The sequence below is a fragment of the Salmo trutta genome, chromosome 18, assembly GCF_901001165.1.
Source record: "Salmo trutta chromosome 18, fSalTru1.1, whole genome shotgun sequence".
Lineage (NCBI taxonomy): Eukaryota > Metazoa > Chordata > Actinopteri > Salmoniformes > Salmonidae > Salmo > Salmo trutta.
In genome coordinates, this window is record NC_042974.1 from 53,103,977 (window position 1) to 53,122,865 (window position 18,889).

General features: G+C 41.2%; 1 protein-coding gene across 6 annotated transcripts in view; it reads left to right on the forward strand.

Annotated features, from left to right (window-relative positions):
- Window positions 1-18,889, forward strand: part of baiap2b (BAR/IMD domain containing adaptor protein 2b) — a 141,931-nt gene that overhangs the window by 76,453 nt on the left and 46,589 nt on the right. For 5 of the 6 annotated variants that reach the window (XM_029699007.1, XM_029699012.1, XM_029699010.1 and 2 more), the window contains 4 exons: window positions 11,803-11,814; window positions 12,458-12,519; window positions 13,741-13,812; window positions 16,615-16,752. In XM_029699007.1, coding sequence (XP_029554867.1) covers window positions 11,803-11,814; window positions 12,458-12,519; window positions 13,741-13,812; window positions 16,615-16,752 — 284 coding nt within the window. The remainder of the gene's footprint in view (window positions 1-11,802; window positions 11,815-12,457; window positions 12,520-13,740; window positions 13,813-16,614; window positions 16,753-18,889) is intronic. The other variant, XM_029699008.1, reaches the window with a different exon arrangement.

The following is an 18,889-nucleotide window of genomic DNA, read 5'->3' on the forward strand; positions in this document are numbered from 1 at the left end:
GAAGTGCCTTGGAAAATGGCACTTCCTCCCGACAGCCAGAGAGAAATAGATATGCTGCTGGGGTAATAAAGGAAGCCTGGATGGCTCGGGAATGTTGCCCTCAGGGTGGTCACATTGGATAATGGGGCCGCTTCTCTCCCTCCCTCCCCGGGCTAGAACACTCTACCTGCAGGCAGGGTCAGCTCAGCACAGCATCACACAGACATCACAGACAGTAGCACATCACACACACACACACACACACACACACACACACACACACACACACACACACACACACACACACACACACACACACACACACACACAGCATAACACACATCCTGCTGAAGAGAGGAACACAGTGAGACTGTAACTGATGCTACTGTGCCAGACAGACAGTGGTTTTAGTTTTAGACCATTCAGGGGTATTGAAGCTGATGCTATGGTCCTTCTCTCCCACTCTTTCTCTACTGCTCACAAACTGGTTTATTCTGTTTGATGCAGGGATCAAAATGTATACAGCGTTAACCGACAAAAAATATTTATTTTACCTGTCTAGTTTTTCAAGACACTGACTCCTGAGCTGAGAACTGTCTGTCCTTTTCTCCAGAGATGGTCTACGTCATTCACACATTATGTGCAAGATAGTTATCTAGGTGTATTAAAATACAAAAACATATTACTTCATCCAATTCATAATAATTTCCTTTTAACACATCACCCGACTCTGAGAGCAAGTAACAAAGTGAATGACAGACCAACCCTCGACCCCTTTGAGCCAATTACATTTGTCGAAAGGGGAAAATGGAAAAAACAATGATTGTGTGACAACCAGGCTCTTGAGGGGGGACACTTAAGAATCAAATCGACCGCAGGGCACCCTCAGTGGACAAGACAGACTGTCCCAAATGGCACCCTAATCCCTATACAGTGCACAATTGTACCAGCACAACCATGGTCAAAAGTAGTGCTCTATACAGGGAATTGGGTGCCATCTGTCTGTCTTGTCCCCTGAGGGTCCCCTGCAGTTGATTCGATTCTTAGGTTATCCCTGCATCCTGTGGCCTAAGAATTCACCCCAAGACCAGTCGACCCAGTGGACCCAGTGTGAACAAGACAAACTAGCTGACGGGCATTAATTGTGTATTCTTTAATTGATAGGGCTCCACTACAACCAGACAACAATAGTCTCTCTAAGCTTCAGATGTTGTGATCTGTGCTGATTATCTGTAAGAGGCTTAGACAGGCCTGCAGGGACAGGAGAGAGAAAGAGGCAGATATTTCAGCTGGCAGGATGGAGTTAGATCAGAAAGAGGAGGAAACACACATGCACACATAGTCTTGTATGCCTAACCTTGTGGGGACACATCATTTAGTCCCATTTGAAATCCTATTTTCCCTGATCCTAACCCTAACCTTTACCCTAACCTTAACCCTAACCCGAAACCCTAAACCTAACCATAACTCCAAACCCAACCCTAAAACTAACCGTAGCTCCTAGCCCTAACCCTAATTCTAACCTTAACACTAATTCTAACCTTAACACTAATTCTAACCTTAACCCTAATTCTAACCTTAACACTAATTCTAACCTTAACCCTTATCCCCTTTCCCTTGTCTAAACTCCCAAGAAATACCATTTGCCCTTGTGGGGACTAACAAAATGTCCCCAGTTGGTCACATTTTTGTTTGTTTACTATTCATGTTGGAACGTCTGGTCCCCACAAGTATAGTTAAACACGTCCAAATGCACACATACACCTTGCATGCACACACACACACACACACACACACACACACACACACACACACACACACACTCTGTGGTCTGTTTGGTCTACATCAGCAGGAGTCTCCATAAGGCTCAGTAATCTTCAGATGCTGTAGTCACGCTACTCAAAGCATGGAGCTACTATATCCTCCCTCTCTCACCTTCATTTTCTTACTGCCCACAAGTGTAGTTAATGGCCTGTGGTATTCGCACGATTTCAGTGAAGGAGTGGAGGGTGGATGGATGGATCCAGGGAGAAAATGAAGGAAGGTGGTTGATGGATAGAGGGAGTTGTATGGTGGTGGGTACATGGAAGGAAGGAAGGTACATTTTAGTAATTTAGCAGACACTCTTATACAGAGCGACTTACAGTAGAGTGTATACATTTTATTAAATTTTTTAAATACTGGCCCCCCGTGGGAATCAAACCCACAACCCTGGTATTGCAAGCGCCATGCTCTACCAACTGAGCTACAGTGGGACTTGAGGAAGGAAGAAAATAGGGTGGTGAGTAGAGGAAGGAAGGGAGGAGGGTGGTGGGTAGAGGAAGGAAGGGAGGAGGGTAGAGGAAGGAAGGAGGTGGGTAGAGGAAGGAAGGGAGGAGGAAGGAAGGAAGGTAGTGAGTAGAGTTAGGAAGGATGGATGGAAGGAAGGAGGCGGGTGGTGGGTAGAGGAAGGAAGGACAGAAGAGGGTGGTGAAGGAAGGAAGGGAGGGAGGACGGAAGGAAGGAAGGAAGGAAGGGAGGGAGGGAGGATGGAAGGAAGGAAGGAAGGAAGGAAGGAAGGAAGGAAGGAAGGAAGGAAGGAAGGAAGGAAGGAAGGAAGGAAGGAAGGAAGGAAGGAAGGAAGGAAGGAGGTGGGTAGAGGAAGGATGGAAGGAGGGTGGTGGGTAGAGGAAGGATGCTGTTTCACTCCCTCACCACCATTGTTATCCTCTTAGAGGTCTCTCAGTGTGATGGATCAGCACTGGGACTGCACAGTCCACCTTGGCATGGAGCCAGACCTATAATGAGTGCATACAAATAAATACAATTCTACATTTCATTTTTAAATGAATATTTTTAACAACAACAGATGTTGTTTTGCTGTCATTGTAAAGCCCTAGTTATTTTGTTGATTTGACAAAGTCATTTCTGAAGATTATTATTTATTTAGTGTTAGTGATTTTAAAATCAAACCACTTTTTAAAAAATTATGAAGAAACATTGAACATCTAATAGTCAAAAGCAGGTGAGCTGGTTCTACTATTCTGGGCCATTTTCTGGTGTTTTGTGGAGGAAAACTGAGCAGGCCATAACAAGTCAACCCTGTTACCCATAGATAGGCAGGCTAGAAATATTTAAACTTTTTTGTTGTTGTGATGCTTCAATTGCCACTCCCTGTTGCACACAACCAGTTTCAATTCCCCCTGTCACATGGGGATTTATGGCTGATTTAAGAAGAATGGTACTTTATTTGGCACTTACTGAATAGTATTTTTTATTTTTATTTAACCTCTTGAGATAAGGAAACATGTTTTTATGAAGTTGATCATATGCTCTTTATGACAGAATGTAACAATGAAATCAAGTTCCACTTCACAAAAGGCACCGAATTGGTGGAACGAATATACTATTTCTTAATCCTGGGCAACATGGGTCTAGGAGGCATATGGGTATCCATAGTATTCCACCAATTATACATTTTTCAACTTAATACTTCTTGTCTTCCCCCCAATTTGTATTTTATTTAAAACTACAAAGTTTTCTCTCTGTCTCATGGCAAAATGTGTGGTGTTGCAGGATATTAGTTTTCAAGCTGCAACAACAACAAAATCTCTCTGCGTCATGGCAAAAAAAAAAGTTATTTTATTTTTTCTTTTACCTTTATTTAACTAGGCAAGCCAGTTAAGAACAAATACTTATTTACAATGACGGCCTACCAAAAGGCAAAAGGCCTCCTGCAGGGACGGAGGCTGGGATTAAAAATAAAAAAAATCATAAATATAGGACACACATCATGACAAGAGAGACAACACAATACACTAGACCTAAGACAACAACATAGCAAGTGAGCAACACATGACAACACAGCATGGTCACAACACAACATGACAACAACATGGTAGCAACACAACATGGTAGCAGCACAAAACATGGTACAAACATTATTGGCCACAGACAACAGCACAAAGGGCAAGAAGGTAGAGACAACAATACATCACGCGAAGCAGCCACAACTGTCAGTAAGAGTGTCCATGATTAAGTCTTTGAATGAAGAGATTGAGATAAAACTGTCCAGTTTGAGTGTGTGTTGCAGCTCGTTCCAGTCGCTAGCTGCAGCGAACTGAAAAGAGGAGCGACACAGGGATGTGTGCTTTGGCGACCTTTAACAGAATGTGACTGGCAGAACGGGTGTTGTATGTGGAGGATGAGGGCTGCAGTAGATATTTCAGATAGGGGGGAGTGAGGCCAAAGAGGGTTTTATAAATAAGCATCAACCAGTGGGTCTTGCGACGGGTATACAGAGATGACCAGTTTACAGAGGAGTACAGAGTGCAGTGATGTGTCCTATAAGAAGCATTGGTGGCAAATCTGATGGCCGAATGGTAAAGAACATCTAGCCGCTCGAGAGCACCCTTACCTGACGATCTATAAATGATGTTTCCGTAATCTAGCATGGGTAGGATGGTCATCTGAATCAGGGTTAGTTTGGCAGCTGGTGTGAAAGAGGAGCAATTACGATAGAGGAAACCAAGTCTAGATTTAACTTTAGCCTGCAGCTTTGATATGTGCTGAGAGAAGGACAGTGTACTGTCTAGCCATTCTCCCAAGTATTTGTATGAGGTGACTACCTCAAGCTCTAAACCATCAGAGGTAATAATTACACTGGTGGGGAGAGGGGCATTCTTCTTACCAAACCACATGACCTTTGTTTTGGAGATGTTCAGAACAAGGTTAAGGGTAGAGAAAGCTTGTTGGACACTTAGAAAGCTTTGTTGTAGAGCATTTAACACAAAATCCAGGGAGGGGCCAGCTGAGAATAAGACTGTATCATCTGCATATGAATGGATGAGAGAGCTTCCTACTGCCTGATCTATGTTGTTGATGTACATTGAGAAGAACGTGGGGCCTAGGATCGAGCCTTGGGGTACTCCCTTGGTGACAGGCAATGGCTGAGACAGCAGATTTTCTGACTTTATACACTGCCTCTTTGAGAGAGGTAGTTAGCAAACCAGGCCGAAGACACATTTTTCCAACACTTTTAATAAACAGAGCAAAATATAAATATACCTATAACAGTTAGGATCAGCTTGATCTCCCCCTTTAAATAAAGGAGAAACCGTGGCTGCCTTCCAAGCAATGGGAAACTCTCCAGAAAGGAGAGACAGGTTAAAAAGGTTGGAGATAGGCTTGACGATGATACGGGCAGCAACCTTAAAGAAGAAAGGGTCTAAACCATCTGACCCAGCAGTTTTTTGGGGGTCAAGTTTCAGGAGCTCCTTTAACACCTCGGACTCAGTGACTGCCTGCAGGGAGAAACCTTGTAGCAAGGTAGGGGGAAAAGAGGGAGAAGCATCAGGGATAGTCACATTAGAAGGGGTGGGAGATGAGGAAATGTTGGACGGGCAAGGAGGCAAGGCTGAGTCAAATAGGAATCCTGACTTAATGAATTGGTGATTAAAGAGCTTGGCCATGTGCTTCTTGTCAGTAACAACCACATCATCAATATTAAGGGACATGGGCAGCTGTGAGGAGGAGGGTTTATTCTCCAGGTCTTTAACCGTTTTCCATAACTTCTTGGGGTTAGACCCACAGAGAGAGAACTGCTCCTTAAAGTAACTAATTTTGGCCTTCCGGATAGCCTGAGTGCACCTATTTCTCATTTGCCTGAATGAGAGCCAGTCAGCCTGAGTATGCGTGTGCAAAGCCTTTCGCCAAATGCAATTCTTGAGTTGGAGTAACTCTGCAAGATCAAGGTCGAACCAGGGGCTGAACCTGTTTTTAATTCTCATTTTCTTTATAGGGTGTGTTTGTTAACAATACAACTGAAAATATAAAAAAATAAGGTCCAAGAGTCTTCGACAGAGGGGATCAAGCTGATTTCATGAAGTTCATGAAGGAAGGCTTGCTCATTAAAGTTTTTTAGCAAGCGTCTATGACAAATCAGGACAGGTCGTTTCACTGAGCAGCCATTTTGAACACAGGCTGTAAAACAGTGATCGCTACGGGCGGCAGGTAGCCTAGTGGTTAGAGTGTTGGACTAGTAACCGAAAGGTTGCTAGATTGAATCCTCAAGCTGACAAGGTAAACATCTGTCATTCTGGCCCTGAACAAGGCAGCTAACCCACTGTTCCTAGGCTGTCATTGAAAATAAGAATTTGTTCTTAACTGACTTGCCTAGTTAAATAAAGGTCAATACAGAAAACCCCAGACTGATACCTATCAGGATTATTTGTGAGGATAACATCACGGAGAGTAGCCTTTTCTGGGTGTTTGGTTTCATACCTTGTGGGATTGGTAATAATCTGAGAAAGATTTAGGTAGTCCCATTGCTTTAGGACTTGGTCAGGTGGTTTAAGCATGTCCCAGTTTAGGTCACCTATCAGAACAAATTCAGACTTAGTGTAAGGGGCCAGGAGAGAGCTTAGGGCAGGTAGGGTATAGGCCAGTGTCAAGACTTGAAGGAGACAACCGAGCACTGAAGGTGATCCTTGGTAAAGATTTCCACTCCCCCACCTTTGGAAGAAAAGTCTTGCCGAAAAAGGTTATAACCAGAAAGGCTAACATCAGTATTCAAAACACTCTTCCTTAACCACGTCTCAGTAATGACCAACACATCTGGATTGGAGCTGTGAAACCACACTTTCAATTGATCCATTTTAGGTAATAAGCTTCTTGTGTTAACGTGCAGAAAACCCAGGCTTTTACGAGAGCAGAAATCAGTGGAGCAGATGTCAGAGCACAATTAGAATTGGGGCTAGCAACAGTAGATGGGCCAGGGTGTACATGCACATTTACAGATATCATCAACAGTAACAATCAAGGCATGGCATAGGACAGGGAGAGCTCTGCAGTGCTGATTTATGACATTTGAATGTGCATCAGATGGCTTGCAAGAAATGTAAAATTTTCTCCCCGATGCCCAGAGGCATATTCATTCCCAGGGCCTGAGTATTGGTTCGTCCAGCCATGCGCTGCTGAAGTCATATTAAAACTCATTGCTATTTTTCTCTCACTTGAGTTGCGTTCTGATTACGAGGGGGTCCCTGATTAATTTTCTATCACAAAGGGGTCACCAGACCCAAAAAGTTTGAGAACCCCTTCACAGACTAGAGAGACGGTGGGGGGAGTGGTGGAATATACAGGGATGGAAGTGCGTGTGCGTGTGTGTACGTACGTGCATGGAAAAATGTTGCTCTATGTTGCTCACGGATTGCGATCATAAGTGTAGATGCAGTAGAGGCATATTGAGATACATTGTCATATCCCCTCTATAGCAAGGCCAGGGGCTCTTCATCAATTTATGAGATGAAGAGTGCTATGGAAGCCATCCAAAACCAGACCGAGATTGGAAGCTGACACCAACATATTTACCTGTCTCCCTAGTCCTACTGTGTCCAGCTTCAGTCAATGGAATAACTACTCTGTAATGTTACAAAACTGGCTGCACTTTTCACACATTTGTATATTAGTATATTTCACATATTGACATATACACGGACAGGGTGACTGAGTTCATCAGGAAGTGTATAGGGGATGTTGTTCCAACTGTGAATATTAAAACCTACCCAAACCAAAAAACGTGGATTAATGGCAGCATTCGTGCAAAACTGAAAGCGCAAACCATCGCAAATAATTTAACAATGAGAAGGTGACTGGGAATATTGTTGAATAAAAACAGTGTAGTTATTCCCTCTGTAAGGCAATCAAACAGGCAAAATGTCAGTACAGAGACAAAGTGGAGTCACAATTCAACGGCTCAGACACAAGACGTACAGTTGAAGTCGGAAGTGTACATACACCTTAGCCAAATACATTTCAACTCAGTTTTTCACAATTCCTGACATTTAATCCGTGTAACAATTCCCTGTTGTAGGTCAATTAGGATCACCACTTTATTTTAAGAATGTGAAATGTCAGAATAATAGTAGAGAGAATGATTTATTTCAGCTTTTACTTCTTTAATCATATTCCAAGTGGGTCAGAAGTTTACATACACTACAATTAGTATTTGGTAGCATTTCCTTTAAATTGTTTAACTTGGGTCAAACGTTTCGGGTAGCCTTCCACAAGCTTCCCACAATAAGTTGGGTGAATTTTGGCCCATTCCTCCTGACAGAGCTGGTGTAACTGAGTCAGGTTTTTGGCCTCCTTGCTCGCAAACGATTTTTTAGTTCTGCCCACAGATTTTCGATAGGATTGGGGTCAGGGCTTTGTGATGGTCACTCCAATACCTTGACTTTGTTGTCCTTAAGCCATTTTGCCACAACTTTGGAAGTATGCTTGGGGTCATTGTCCATTTGGAAGACCCATTTGCGACCAAGCTTTAACTTCCTAACTGATGTCTTGAGATGTTGCTTCAATATATCCACATACTTTTCCTTTCTCATGATGCCATCTACTTTGTGAAGTGCACCAGTTCCTCCTGCAGCAAAACACCCCCACAACATGATGCTGCCACCCCCGTTCTTCACGGTTGGGATGGTGTTCTTCGGCTTGCAAGCATCCCCCTTTTTTCTTTCTCCTCTTGCAAAGTGTTTCCCGCTCTCCTACTCTCCATATCCCTCACGCTCTTCAAATCTAAATAATGTGGAGATAATAACAGTATAGAGATGTCAGATCTTAATTTGGTCTACAGTTGAAGTCGGAAGTTTACATACACTTACGTTGGAGTCATTAAAACTCGTTTTCAACCACTCCACAAACATCTTGTTAACAAACTATAGTTTTGGCAAGTCGGTTAGGACATCTACTTTGTGCATGACACAAGTAATTTTTCCAACAATTGTTGACAGGCAGATTATGTCACTTATAATTTGCTGTATCACAATTCCAGTGGGTCAGAAGTTTACATACACTAAGTTGACTGTGCTTTTAAACAGCTTGGAAAATTCCAGAAAATGATGTCATGGCTTTAGAAACTTCTGATATGCTAATTGACATCATTTGGGTCAATTGGAGGTGTACCTGTGGATGTATTTCAAGGCCTACCTTCAAACTCCGTGCCTCTTTGCTTGACATCATGGAAAAATCAAAAATACTCAGCCAAGACCTCAGAAAAAAAAAGTTTAAAAAAAGTCTGGTTCATCCTTGGGAGCAATTTCCAAATGCCTGAAGGTACCATGTTCATCTGTCCAAAATAGTACGCAAGTATAAACACCATGGGACCACGCAGCCGTCATACCGCTCAGGAAGGAGAAGCGTTCTGTCTCCTAGAGATGAACGTACTTTGGTGTGAAAAGTGAAAATCATTCCCAGAACAACAGCAAAGGACCTTGTGAAGATGCTGGAGGAAACAGGTACAAAAGTATCTATATCCACAGTAAAACGAGTCCTATATCGACATAACCTGAAAGGCCGCTCAGAAAAGAAAAAGCCACTGCTCCAAAACCGCCATAAAAAAGCCAGACTACGGTTTGCAACTGCACATGGGGACAAAGATCATACTTTTTGGAGAAATGTCCTCTGGTCTGATTAACCAAAAATAGAACTGTTTGGCCATAATGACCGTTGTTATGTTTGGAGGAAAAAGGGGGAGGCTTTCAAGGCAAGCTTAAGAACACCATCCCAACCATGAAGCACGGGGGTGGCAGCATCATGTTGTGGGGGTGCTTTGCTGCAGGAGGGACTGGTGCACTTCACAAAATAAATGGCATCATGAGGCAGGAAAATTATGTGGATATATTGAAGCAACATCTCAAGGCATCAGTCTGGAAGTTAAAGCTTAGTCGCAAATGGGTCTTCCAAATGGACAATGACCCCAAGCATACTTCCAAAGTTGTGGCAAAATGGCTTAAGGACGTAAATGTAAATGTAAGTCAAACAATTTAAAGGCAATTCTACCAAATACTAAGTGTATGTAAACTTCTGACCCACTGGGAATGTGATGAAAGAAATAAAAGCTGAACTAAATCATTCTCTGTACTATTATTCTGACATTTCGCATTCTTAAAATAAAGTGGTGATCCTAACTGACCTAAGACAGGGAATTGTTACATGGATTAAATGTCAGGAATTGTGAAAAACTGAGTTTAAATGTATTTGGCTGAGGTGCATGTACATTTCCGACTTCAACTGTATACGCGAGACGGAATACAACATGGCTGCTGTGAAGTGAAATGTTTATGCGTGATCAGGGTTGTATTCATTCCATCGATTCTGTTGAAAATGTTTCTTAAATGGAAGCAAATGGAACAAAACGGGGATAAAAATACCAGGATTTGTCCAGTATAAATCTCGTTTGCAACTGTTGGACTAATGATTACACCCTAGATCAGCTAGATGCAGGCAAGAGTGTGCAAGGCAGTAATGAATGTGTCACTGTCACCTCAAATGTTTCTCTCGACCTGTGAGTACCTACATTGTAAACTTTCATTCATAGGCTAGGTTGTAGCAACCTCATGATGGGTATAAGGAAAATTCCAGAATCACGTAATAGCCTAAACCTATCGCTGTTACATTGAACTAAGTGAATGGAATATGAATGACAGTCATCCAATATGCTGTAACAGAAATAATGCCATGCTCATTAAAAAAAAATGTCCTCCCTCATCTTAAACGGCACTGACCGCCACTGGAATGCAATGTAGGTCAAGTCACCAAAGGTGCAAACACCTAATGGTGCACCCCTGTGCTTTTAAAATGGCTGGGTTCTTATGGGGATTTGTGCATGTTTAGAGCGCCTCCATAAATTAAGATTATACTTTTTTTCCTTTTTTTAAAAAAATCCTTTGTGAACAGTAATGGCTGACATTTTATTTCAAACCTAGACTTTCAATTCTCTTACTAGGAAGAGATTTGTAGTAGTCACATCATTGTAGTCTTGTAGATTTGTAGTAGTCACACCTAGACACCATCAGAATCCACAGTTCTTACCTTTCTAACAGTACTAAGCATGTGTTAGTAGGACTTATAGTTTTGAAACCTAAATGTACTTTATCAGGGTTGTATACAATATTATGTGTTGTTTAGAAAATGCCACCAGCGGGTGTAAGAGTTTAAGATTTGTTTAAGTGTGTGCACTGTGCAACTAACAATATAATCTCTGAGCAAATAAGCTCATATGCTGTGTGCACTGTAACAGTTTTGCATAAAATGCTGTTTTTGTGGATTTGAAAATGTCGAATCCGGTCCAAACCTTGTTAGAAGGGACCTTACTGCTTTCCAAACCTTCCCTACTCCGAAATCCCCTTCTCATTTAGAGTCGTAGCTTGATGACCTCAGCACTTTCTGATAAGCCTCTGTATGCTGTGATGTCATAAAAGAAAGCCCCATAGAGATCCTATTAAATTAATTAGTATTCTAATTCCTAATTCTATGGAAAGCCCCCTCTAGAATGTTCTCTTAGAATGTTCTCCTTACCTCTTTAGTTCCACATGGGAGGATCATCATGTTCCCTTAGTTTTACTCTCTACCCTCACCTCTTCTTCTCCTTTCTGACTTGTTTAATAACCCAAGTTACTGAACTCAGAAAGCCACTGACCACATATTATACAGCAGTTGATGTCAGGGTAGGGCAGTGTGTTACATAAAAAATAGACAGGGTGTGGTGAGATTGGAAATTAGAGTTCTTTGACTTATATATGGATAATGAATAGATTCAAATAAGTCGTCTCCCTTTGAATGTCTGCTAAGTCAATATTTGAGTGAACACAATCACCGTTTGTGTGTGGAACCCTTTCATATGTCTCATTCTTTTATCTGGGGAACCTATTTGGAAACCTGTCTTGTCTCATTTCTCTGGGGCAGTTTGATCTGTCACTGTCTCTCCAGTTCTTTACCCTTCTATTCGTTCTTTGCTCAAACTAGATCTTTTTGTTCCTTTTTTACAATGCATTGCATATTCAGAGGAGGCAGCATGTAGGTATCTTAAAATGACACACATTATATCTCCCTGGCTGCATGAATCATCCTTTACTTTCTGGTTCTTTTATTTTCAACTTTTCTCTTGGTTCTGCTTTTTGTTTGAAGTATTTCTGTGTTGTTTTATTTAATGCAAAGCACTATCTCTTAGTATAAAGAAGTACTAATTAATTTGTGGAAGTTTCATTTTATTTTTTTCTCATAATATGACAAATTGGTACTGAATGTATGGAGTATTTGTACTGTATGTTCTCAGTACTAGTAAAATGAGCTAATATTACCATGAATACTTACATTTATTTTTACAGACAGAGTTGTGTGTCTTTAGATATCTTGTTTAGCTCGTGATTTTCTTACATTCTCTGTTTCTGTTTTTGTATTTGTGTTCTATTCTTTTAAGTTTACAGTGTTTTCAGTTCCGTGACTTGACTGATGTTCCATGCTGTTCATTCCCATCCTCTCCTCCCTCGTCTCCCTCCCTCGCTCCACCTGTCTTCCAAGTGTTTTCTGTGGCTGCATGGTCTGGTTTTTGCACGTTGATGTAGCTTTCAATGACACACATACTATTTAATATCATTCTGTCTCTTTCTTTCTCTCTCTCTCTTTTCCCCATTTTCTTTCCCGTCTGTTTTCTCTTTAGGGGACGTACTCTTTCAGATGGCTGAGGTCCACAGACAGATCCAGATGCAGCTTGAAGATATGGTGAGAAGAACATAGGACCATGACCAGGATGATGAAGGCTTATTGTCTCATACAATTGCTCTGGCATCTCAACTCTAGTATCACCCAATCACAATCTATACCAGGAGCTAACTAAGTATTTTGCTAATCCTCATTTTAAAGCCATTGCCTGAAAATATGAAGATACTGTGCAATGCTTGAATTCAAAGGAACAGAGCTCTACTACGCACACATAAACAATGGACTACTGGCATCTTAACTATTGTTTTTATACACACTTACATCTCGCCTGTTCCTGCTCTTAAAGCACTCAGCCAACTTCTAGATACAGTTTCAGTCTCGAATGGCACCCTATTCCCTGTGCAGTGCACTACTTTCGACTAGGGCTCATAAACTCTGGTAAAAAAGAATGTAGTTTATAAGTAATAGTGTACCATTTGGGACACAGTATCTTTAAGGGCCCTTTAGAAAGAGCAGTACTCCAAAGCAGAGCGAAGGGGCCTTTCTTGTTTTTATTAATTAGAGTCCCTCTGTCATCTGAAGCCACCACCTCAGCATGTGTTCATCTGGGATGTTTCATTATTTAGAGGCATCATTGATCCCGTTGTTTTGTAGATTGTTTTCAGTACCGCCTGGTCTGGGACTGGAGATAACTCTGCTAGTTGTCTCTATTGACGCAAAAGTCAATTGTCAACATACACACTCTTAGAAAAAAGGGTTCCAAAATGGTTCTTCGGCAGTCCCTATAGGATATCATTGTCTGGTTCCAGGTAGAACCCTTTTTGGTTCCATGTAGAACTATTTTGGGTTCCATGTAGAACCGTCTGTGTAAAGGGTTCTACAATACATGGAACCAAAAAGTGTTCTTCAAATAGTTCTCATATGGGGACAACACTTTTTTTTCTGAGAGTACACAGGCACGTGTTCACACACACATAAATAACCTCAACATTGGCATGAATTTAGACATGATTCACATACCGGTGCTATACAACCCCTAATCCTTTGAGTGTGTTAGTTTCGATGTCAAGAGAAACGTGCCTCTCCAAGTCATGTTGACACCACAACACATGCTGACAGCCAGCCAGACTAGTCAGATGTTTTGAAAAGCAAACAAGTCTCGTTTGGAAGTTGAGAACGTAACAACCTGAGGCAGGTTCTATTCCTGTCTGTGTTGGTGATGAGATGTGTGGGTGTATCTTATGCGATCGTTAACTCTTTGGAGTCCTTTCTGTCCTCTAGCTGAAGTCGTTCCACAATGAGCTTCTGACAGAGCTGGAGAAGAAGGTGGAGCTGGATGCACGCTACCTGAATGTGAGTGTCCTCCTAGGAACGGTCATTCATTGTTGTCTCCCATTCATTGACTTCAGTATCTCCTTGTTGTTTAGCACCTTCTAAATACACCTTTAGGTGTGTTCTCACCTTCACTCTATGGCAAGGGTTATAGGTTGATGGCCCTTACAAATATCGCTTATTATGATCTATAATTATTCGCAGTTACTGTGTTCTCATGTCATTACAGCAGAGTTCATTTCATTTTAGTTCAGATTTCTATAATGCCTCTATATGCTTCTGTGTCAGTGGTGTGTGTATTCTGAAGGGAATGCCTCATTAACAAAGAGTTGAAGCAGACTAGTGCTTTTAATTGTATTTTACGTCAGCTAGCTAGGCCTCCTTATGGAGCAGCGGAAACCACGATAGGATCCACATTCTCATCAAGTCATCAGTTAGAGACAAACTCCACAGCTTTCTGAGCATTTCCCACAGGTTTTAATCATAACCACTCTGCAATAAAGTTACATGAATTACTTTCTTCTCTTACTTTCCGCTCCACGAATTACTGGCTATTACCCATTTTAGGAAAATACAAAGATGTAGAAGTTTGAGTTTTATTTAAACGATAAACACATTTCTAGAGCTATTTGAAGTGTTGGATTTGTTTCTTGAAGTTTTCCCTCTTTTTCAAAGCTTTCCCAGACAACTCCTGTAGAATTGGGAATCTTAAATAGAGGCCTGCTATGAATGTCATCCCAATGAAACATCCCTTTAAATGAAAGTGTCATTTCTGGATGCTCACAAAATAAAATCTGTACCAGAGTCACTAATATATCAATACTGTAGCATCTATTTGAAATTCATATTTATCTCATCAGTTCATTTGAGGGCGTTTTTGGCATGCTGGCATATGCTGCCCTTCTCTTGCTCCCGCTCTTGCTCTGCTCTGTTAATTCAGCATTGACAAAAGTAATTAGCCATGCTCAGCTAGGTTTTTCCAACAGACAGAAATAAAAGATTGGAAACATTGTTTTGCGGCCACCAGAAAGGCAGGCAGGCAGGCAGGCAGGCAACCCATTTGCTTGCATTATGCTATAGTGCATCAATCAGTGAATAAAAGGTGGTCAGGTGGTTTGAAATGGGACCAAACAAATAACACTAGTTTAGGGTAGCCAATGACTGTATACACAAAAAAAAGTGCTAGTTAGTACCAACATGTTTTAGTTTTGGCAATGTAGGGGAAACCTTTTGATATTGGTTCTTTGGATAACCCTTTGTATAACAATTTGTATAATTGCGGACAGTTATACCAGAAACCAGAGGGTTCTTCATTACACTGTTAAATATTTCCCGGCTACTGGTAAGGGACAGTACGCTTCTTTATTCTGATTACTTAGGAGTTAACCTCACTTGGGATTTTAACTCATAACCTCACTGTTGCTAGCGACCTAAATTTCCTGCTATGCCACTGGGTGTGTGGGTATGATAGAGATTAATAAAGATTAGATTAATTTGTCCCTATGGGGGAACCCTTTTGGGTGCTACCTAGAACCCTTCAATTTATTTGTAGAACCATCTCATGAAGAACCCACTGGTTCCAGGTTTCTGTCATTTGTCCCTATGGGGGAACCCTTTTGAGATCCATTTAGAACCCTCTCTTGAAAAACCCTCTGGTTCCAGATAGAAGCAATGACAGGTTCTACAGTTACACTTATACAATACTTCAGATGGACTTATGGCACACACTGTTAAAAATTACCTGAAATTTGGAATTACGTTACCAGCTACTGAGTTGCACAAAAAATACAGTAACAATATATATTGTGTTTTTGCAGTTGAATTTAGGTGTTATTGTTGTAAAATGACAGAATGCTGCTGTATGCTGATTACAGTACACTCTTGTAAATTATTATATTTACTGTATTTTTTACTGTACCTCATTAGCTAGTAAGTTATTGTAATTTTACAGGATAAGTATTACAGTAAAATCATGTAAATATTGTTTAGTTTGTGTTGTCAGATTGGACTTGATTCTGGGCAACTTTTAGCAAAAATGTATTCTTGCCATTAAATCCGTGGCCAATCTTTTTCATGGCCTGGCAGGAGCATTGGGCCAGTAACCGAAAGGTTGCTGGATCGAATCCCAGAGCTTACAAAGTAAACATCTGTTGTTCTGCCCCTTAGCAAAGCAGTTAACCCACTGTTCCCTGTGCGCCGATGACATAGATGTCGATTTAAGGCAGCCCTCCTCACCTCTCTGATTCATAGGGTTTGGGTTAAATGCGGAAGACACATTTTAGATGAACTGACTAGGTATCCCCCTTTACCTTTTTCTTTTCCTTTGGTGGCATAGCAGTTCAAATCCCAGTTGAGGTTTAATCCCAAGTGTACTCACTGTAAATCATTTTACAAGATTTTACTATATTACTTATCCTGTACAAGTACAGAACTTATGGCAGTTCATTAAATCAGGTCATTAAATCAAGTGTAGTCCCAAGTAATCAGCATTCAGTAGCATACTGTCCTTTTACAGCAATAACACCTTAATTCAGCGGTGGTTTTGCAGTAACTTGCTGTTGTTTAAAGTACTTTTACTTCAACCAGTAGCCGTAGTGTAACATAAAATTACAGGAACTTTTTAACAGTTTAGCATTTCATGGAATAAAATAATAACATTTTGGAGAGGGGAAGAACCGGATGGTTCTTCACAACCATCACAGCAGTAAATAACCCTTCGTGATACGCAAAGGAAAATGTTTACCCATATCACCCTGAAGATCCCCTCAATAACTATTTTTTCTGTGTAGAGCTTTTAAAACTGAATCTATACTCCCCCTACAGGCGGCTCTGAAGAAGTACCAGATGGAGCACAAGAGTAAAGGAGAGAGTCTGGAGAAGTGTCAGGATGAACTGAAGAAGCTCCGCAGGAAGAGCCATGGCAGCAAGAACACCTCTAAGTACGGAGACAAGGAGATGCAGGTGAGTGACTGGGGGAGGAGGAGGGAGACTGTGGAGGTGGCAAGGGGGTGTGAAGGGGGAGAAGGACCTCAGGTTTGTATCGCTACTGTGAATGAACAGACAGACTGGCTCCCTAGTCAGCCTAGAGATGATGCAGTGCCAGCTGGTGGGTCAAAAGGTCACCGTAGGGGAAGGTGGTGAGGACACTGCTACTGACTCTGAGCCAGAGAAATATCATACTATTGGCCACAGCCCAGCAGGTGTCAGAGATGGGTAGCCGATCAAATCCAAGAGGGGATTTAGGCTGAGCAAGTATCTTATGGACCCTTTCACTGAAGCAGAGCACTTTGTCCATGACTAAAATGTAAAACCTGTAGTGTATTTGAGGTTTAAAAGGCTTCTGAAGTTTGTAATTTCCACTTTGAAATGTCAGATTTGACTTCCCCTTACAAAAAATGTATCAACTACTACAAAGATGACCATTTATTATAATCCACATAATAATTCACATTTCCTGTTGCTGCAGGATTATTTTCCTGCTGTAGCAAACTGGCTCAAATTAAGATCCTACATCTGTAGTTCTGTGACTTGTGCTGATGACTGGAGGGGTAACGCCTGGATCACATCGACATCGTCATTGCATTTTGGTACACTAGATGTACATGAATATCCATGGAACACTGCGTTTGCCTTGCAGCATTGCGTTGCAGAGGCAGTTGCAGTGCGTTCTTTGTTCTGTGGAAATAACCAACATGTGCATCAAACTGTATGTGTAGACTTGACATAAATGGTAGCAAAAGGTAAATGTTGAACTTTTGTTGAACACATATCCAGTAAAAATGTTGGATTGCATAATGAAAAAGTTTGACTGCAGAATTTATTACGCATCATTGATGCAATGACGCTGTTGATCTAATCGAGGCGTAAAAGAGGTACCCTCTATTGGGCCCAGGGACTGTGGGACTCAGACCGCCCAGAGCCAAGCTCACTGAGAAGAGAGAGTGGGTGGAGAGAGAGAGACACAGAGAGAGAGAAAGCGGGAGAGAAAGCAAGGGAGATGGGCTGCAGGGGAGAGGCAGACTGATTTGAATGTAATAGGAATGTCACTGGTCTGCTGCTGACCCAGCAAATAAGAAATAACTAATGTTACATAACATATCAATTGGGTGGTAGAGGAGCAGTGGTACATCAATTATTCACCCTGGTTTAACACCACGGTCTTCTCTCATTCCCATTTTTAATCAATAGATGTTTTCTAATCGTATTGCATTGGGTGTGTGCCTGCATTAGAGGTAGATTAGTATATCATTTATATTGCACAGTCTTCTCTGATTCCAATTTATTTATTCAGTTGTCAGTTCAAAAATGCAACTGGCAACTGAAAACCTAAGTTGAATGATTGCTTTTGTGAATCCATTGGTTTGACTTCAGCGTTTAGAAAAGATGAGTATTGTAAATGTATTCTGTAGCTAAGGGCAGTGGGTTTCCCTTTGTTGAGACAGACACTGTAGATGAGTAATATCCTTCTCTCTCTCTCTCTCCCTCTCTCTGTCTCTGTCTCTGTCTCTCTCTCTCTCTCTCTCTCTGTCTCTCTCTATCTCTCTCTCTATTCAATTTAAGGGCTTTGTTGGCATGGGAAACTTACGTTTACATTGCCAAAGCAAGGGAAATAGATAATAAACAAAGGTGAAATGAACAATAAAAAAATTCACAGTGAACATTACACACACAAAGTTCCAAAAGAATAAAGACATTTCAAATGTCATATTATGTCTATATATAGTGTTGTAATGATATGCAAATAATTAAAGTACATAAGGTGAAGTAAATAAACATAAACATAGGTTGTACTTAAAATGGTGTTTGTTTGTTTTTCACTGATTGCACTTTTCTTGTGGCAACAGGTCACAAATCTTGCTGCTGTGATGCCTGTCAGGGAAATTCTAGAGGAAGAGAGAGATTGTAGATACTTCCAACAACAGCTTTATTATAAGATTTGCAAAAATTAAGCAAACAACATCACCAAGAATGGTTCAGAGTTGAAAGCTTAACAAACATAGCCAGGTCTCTGCTTTTATAGAGATAATACAACTCATTTCTGTATACGTGGCAGTCAGCAGATAGTGTGTAAAAGGTTAAAAAAAATTACATACATTTT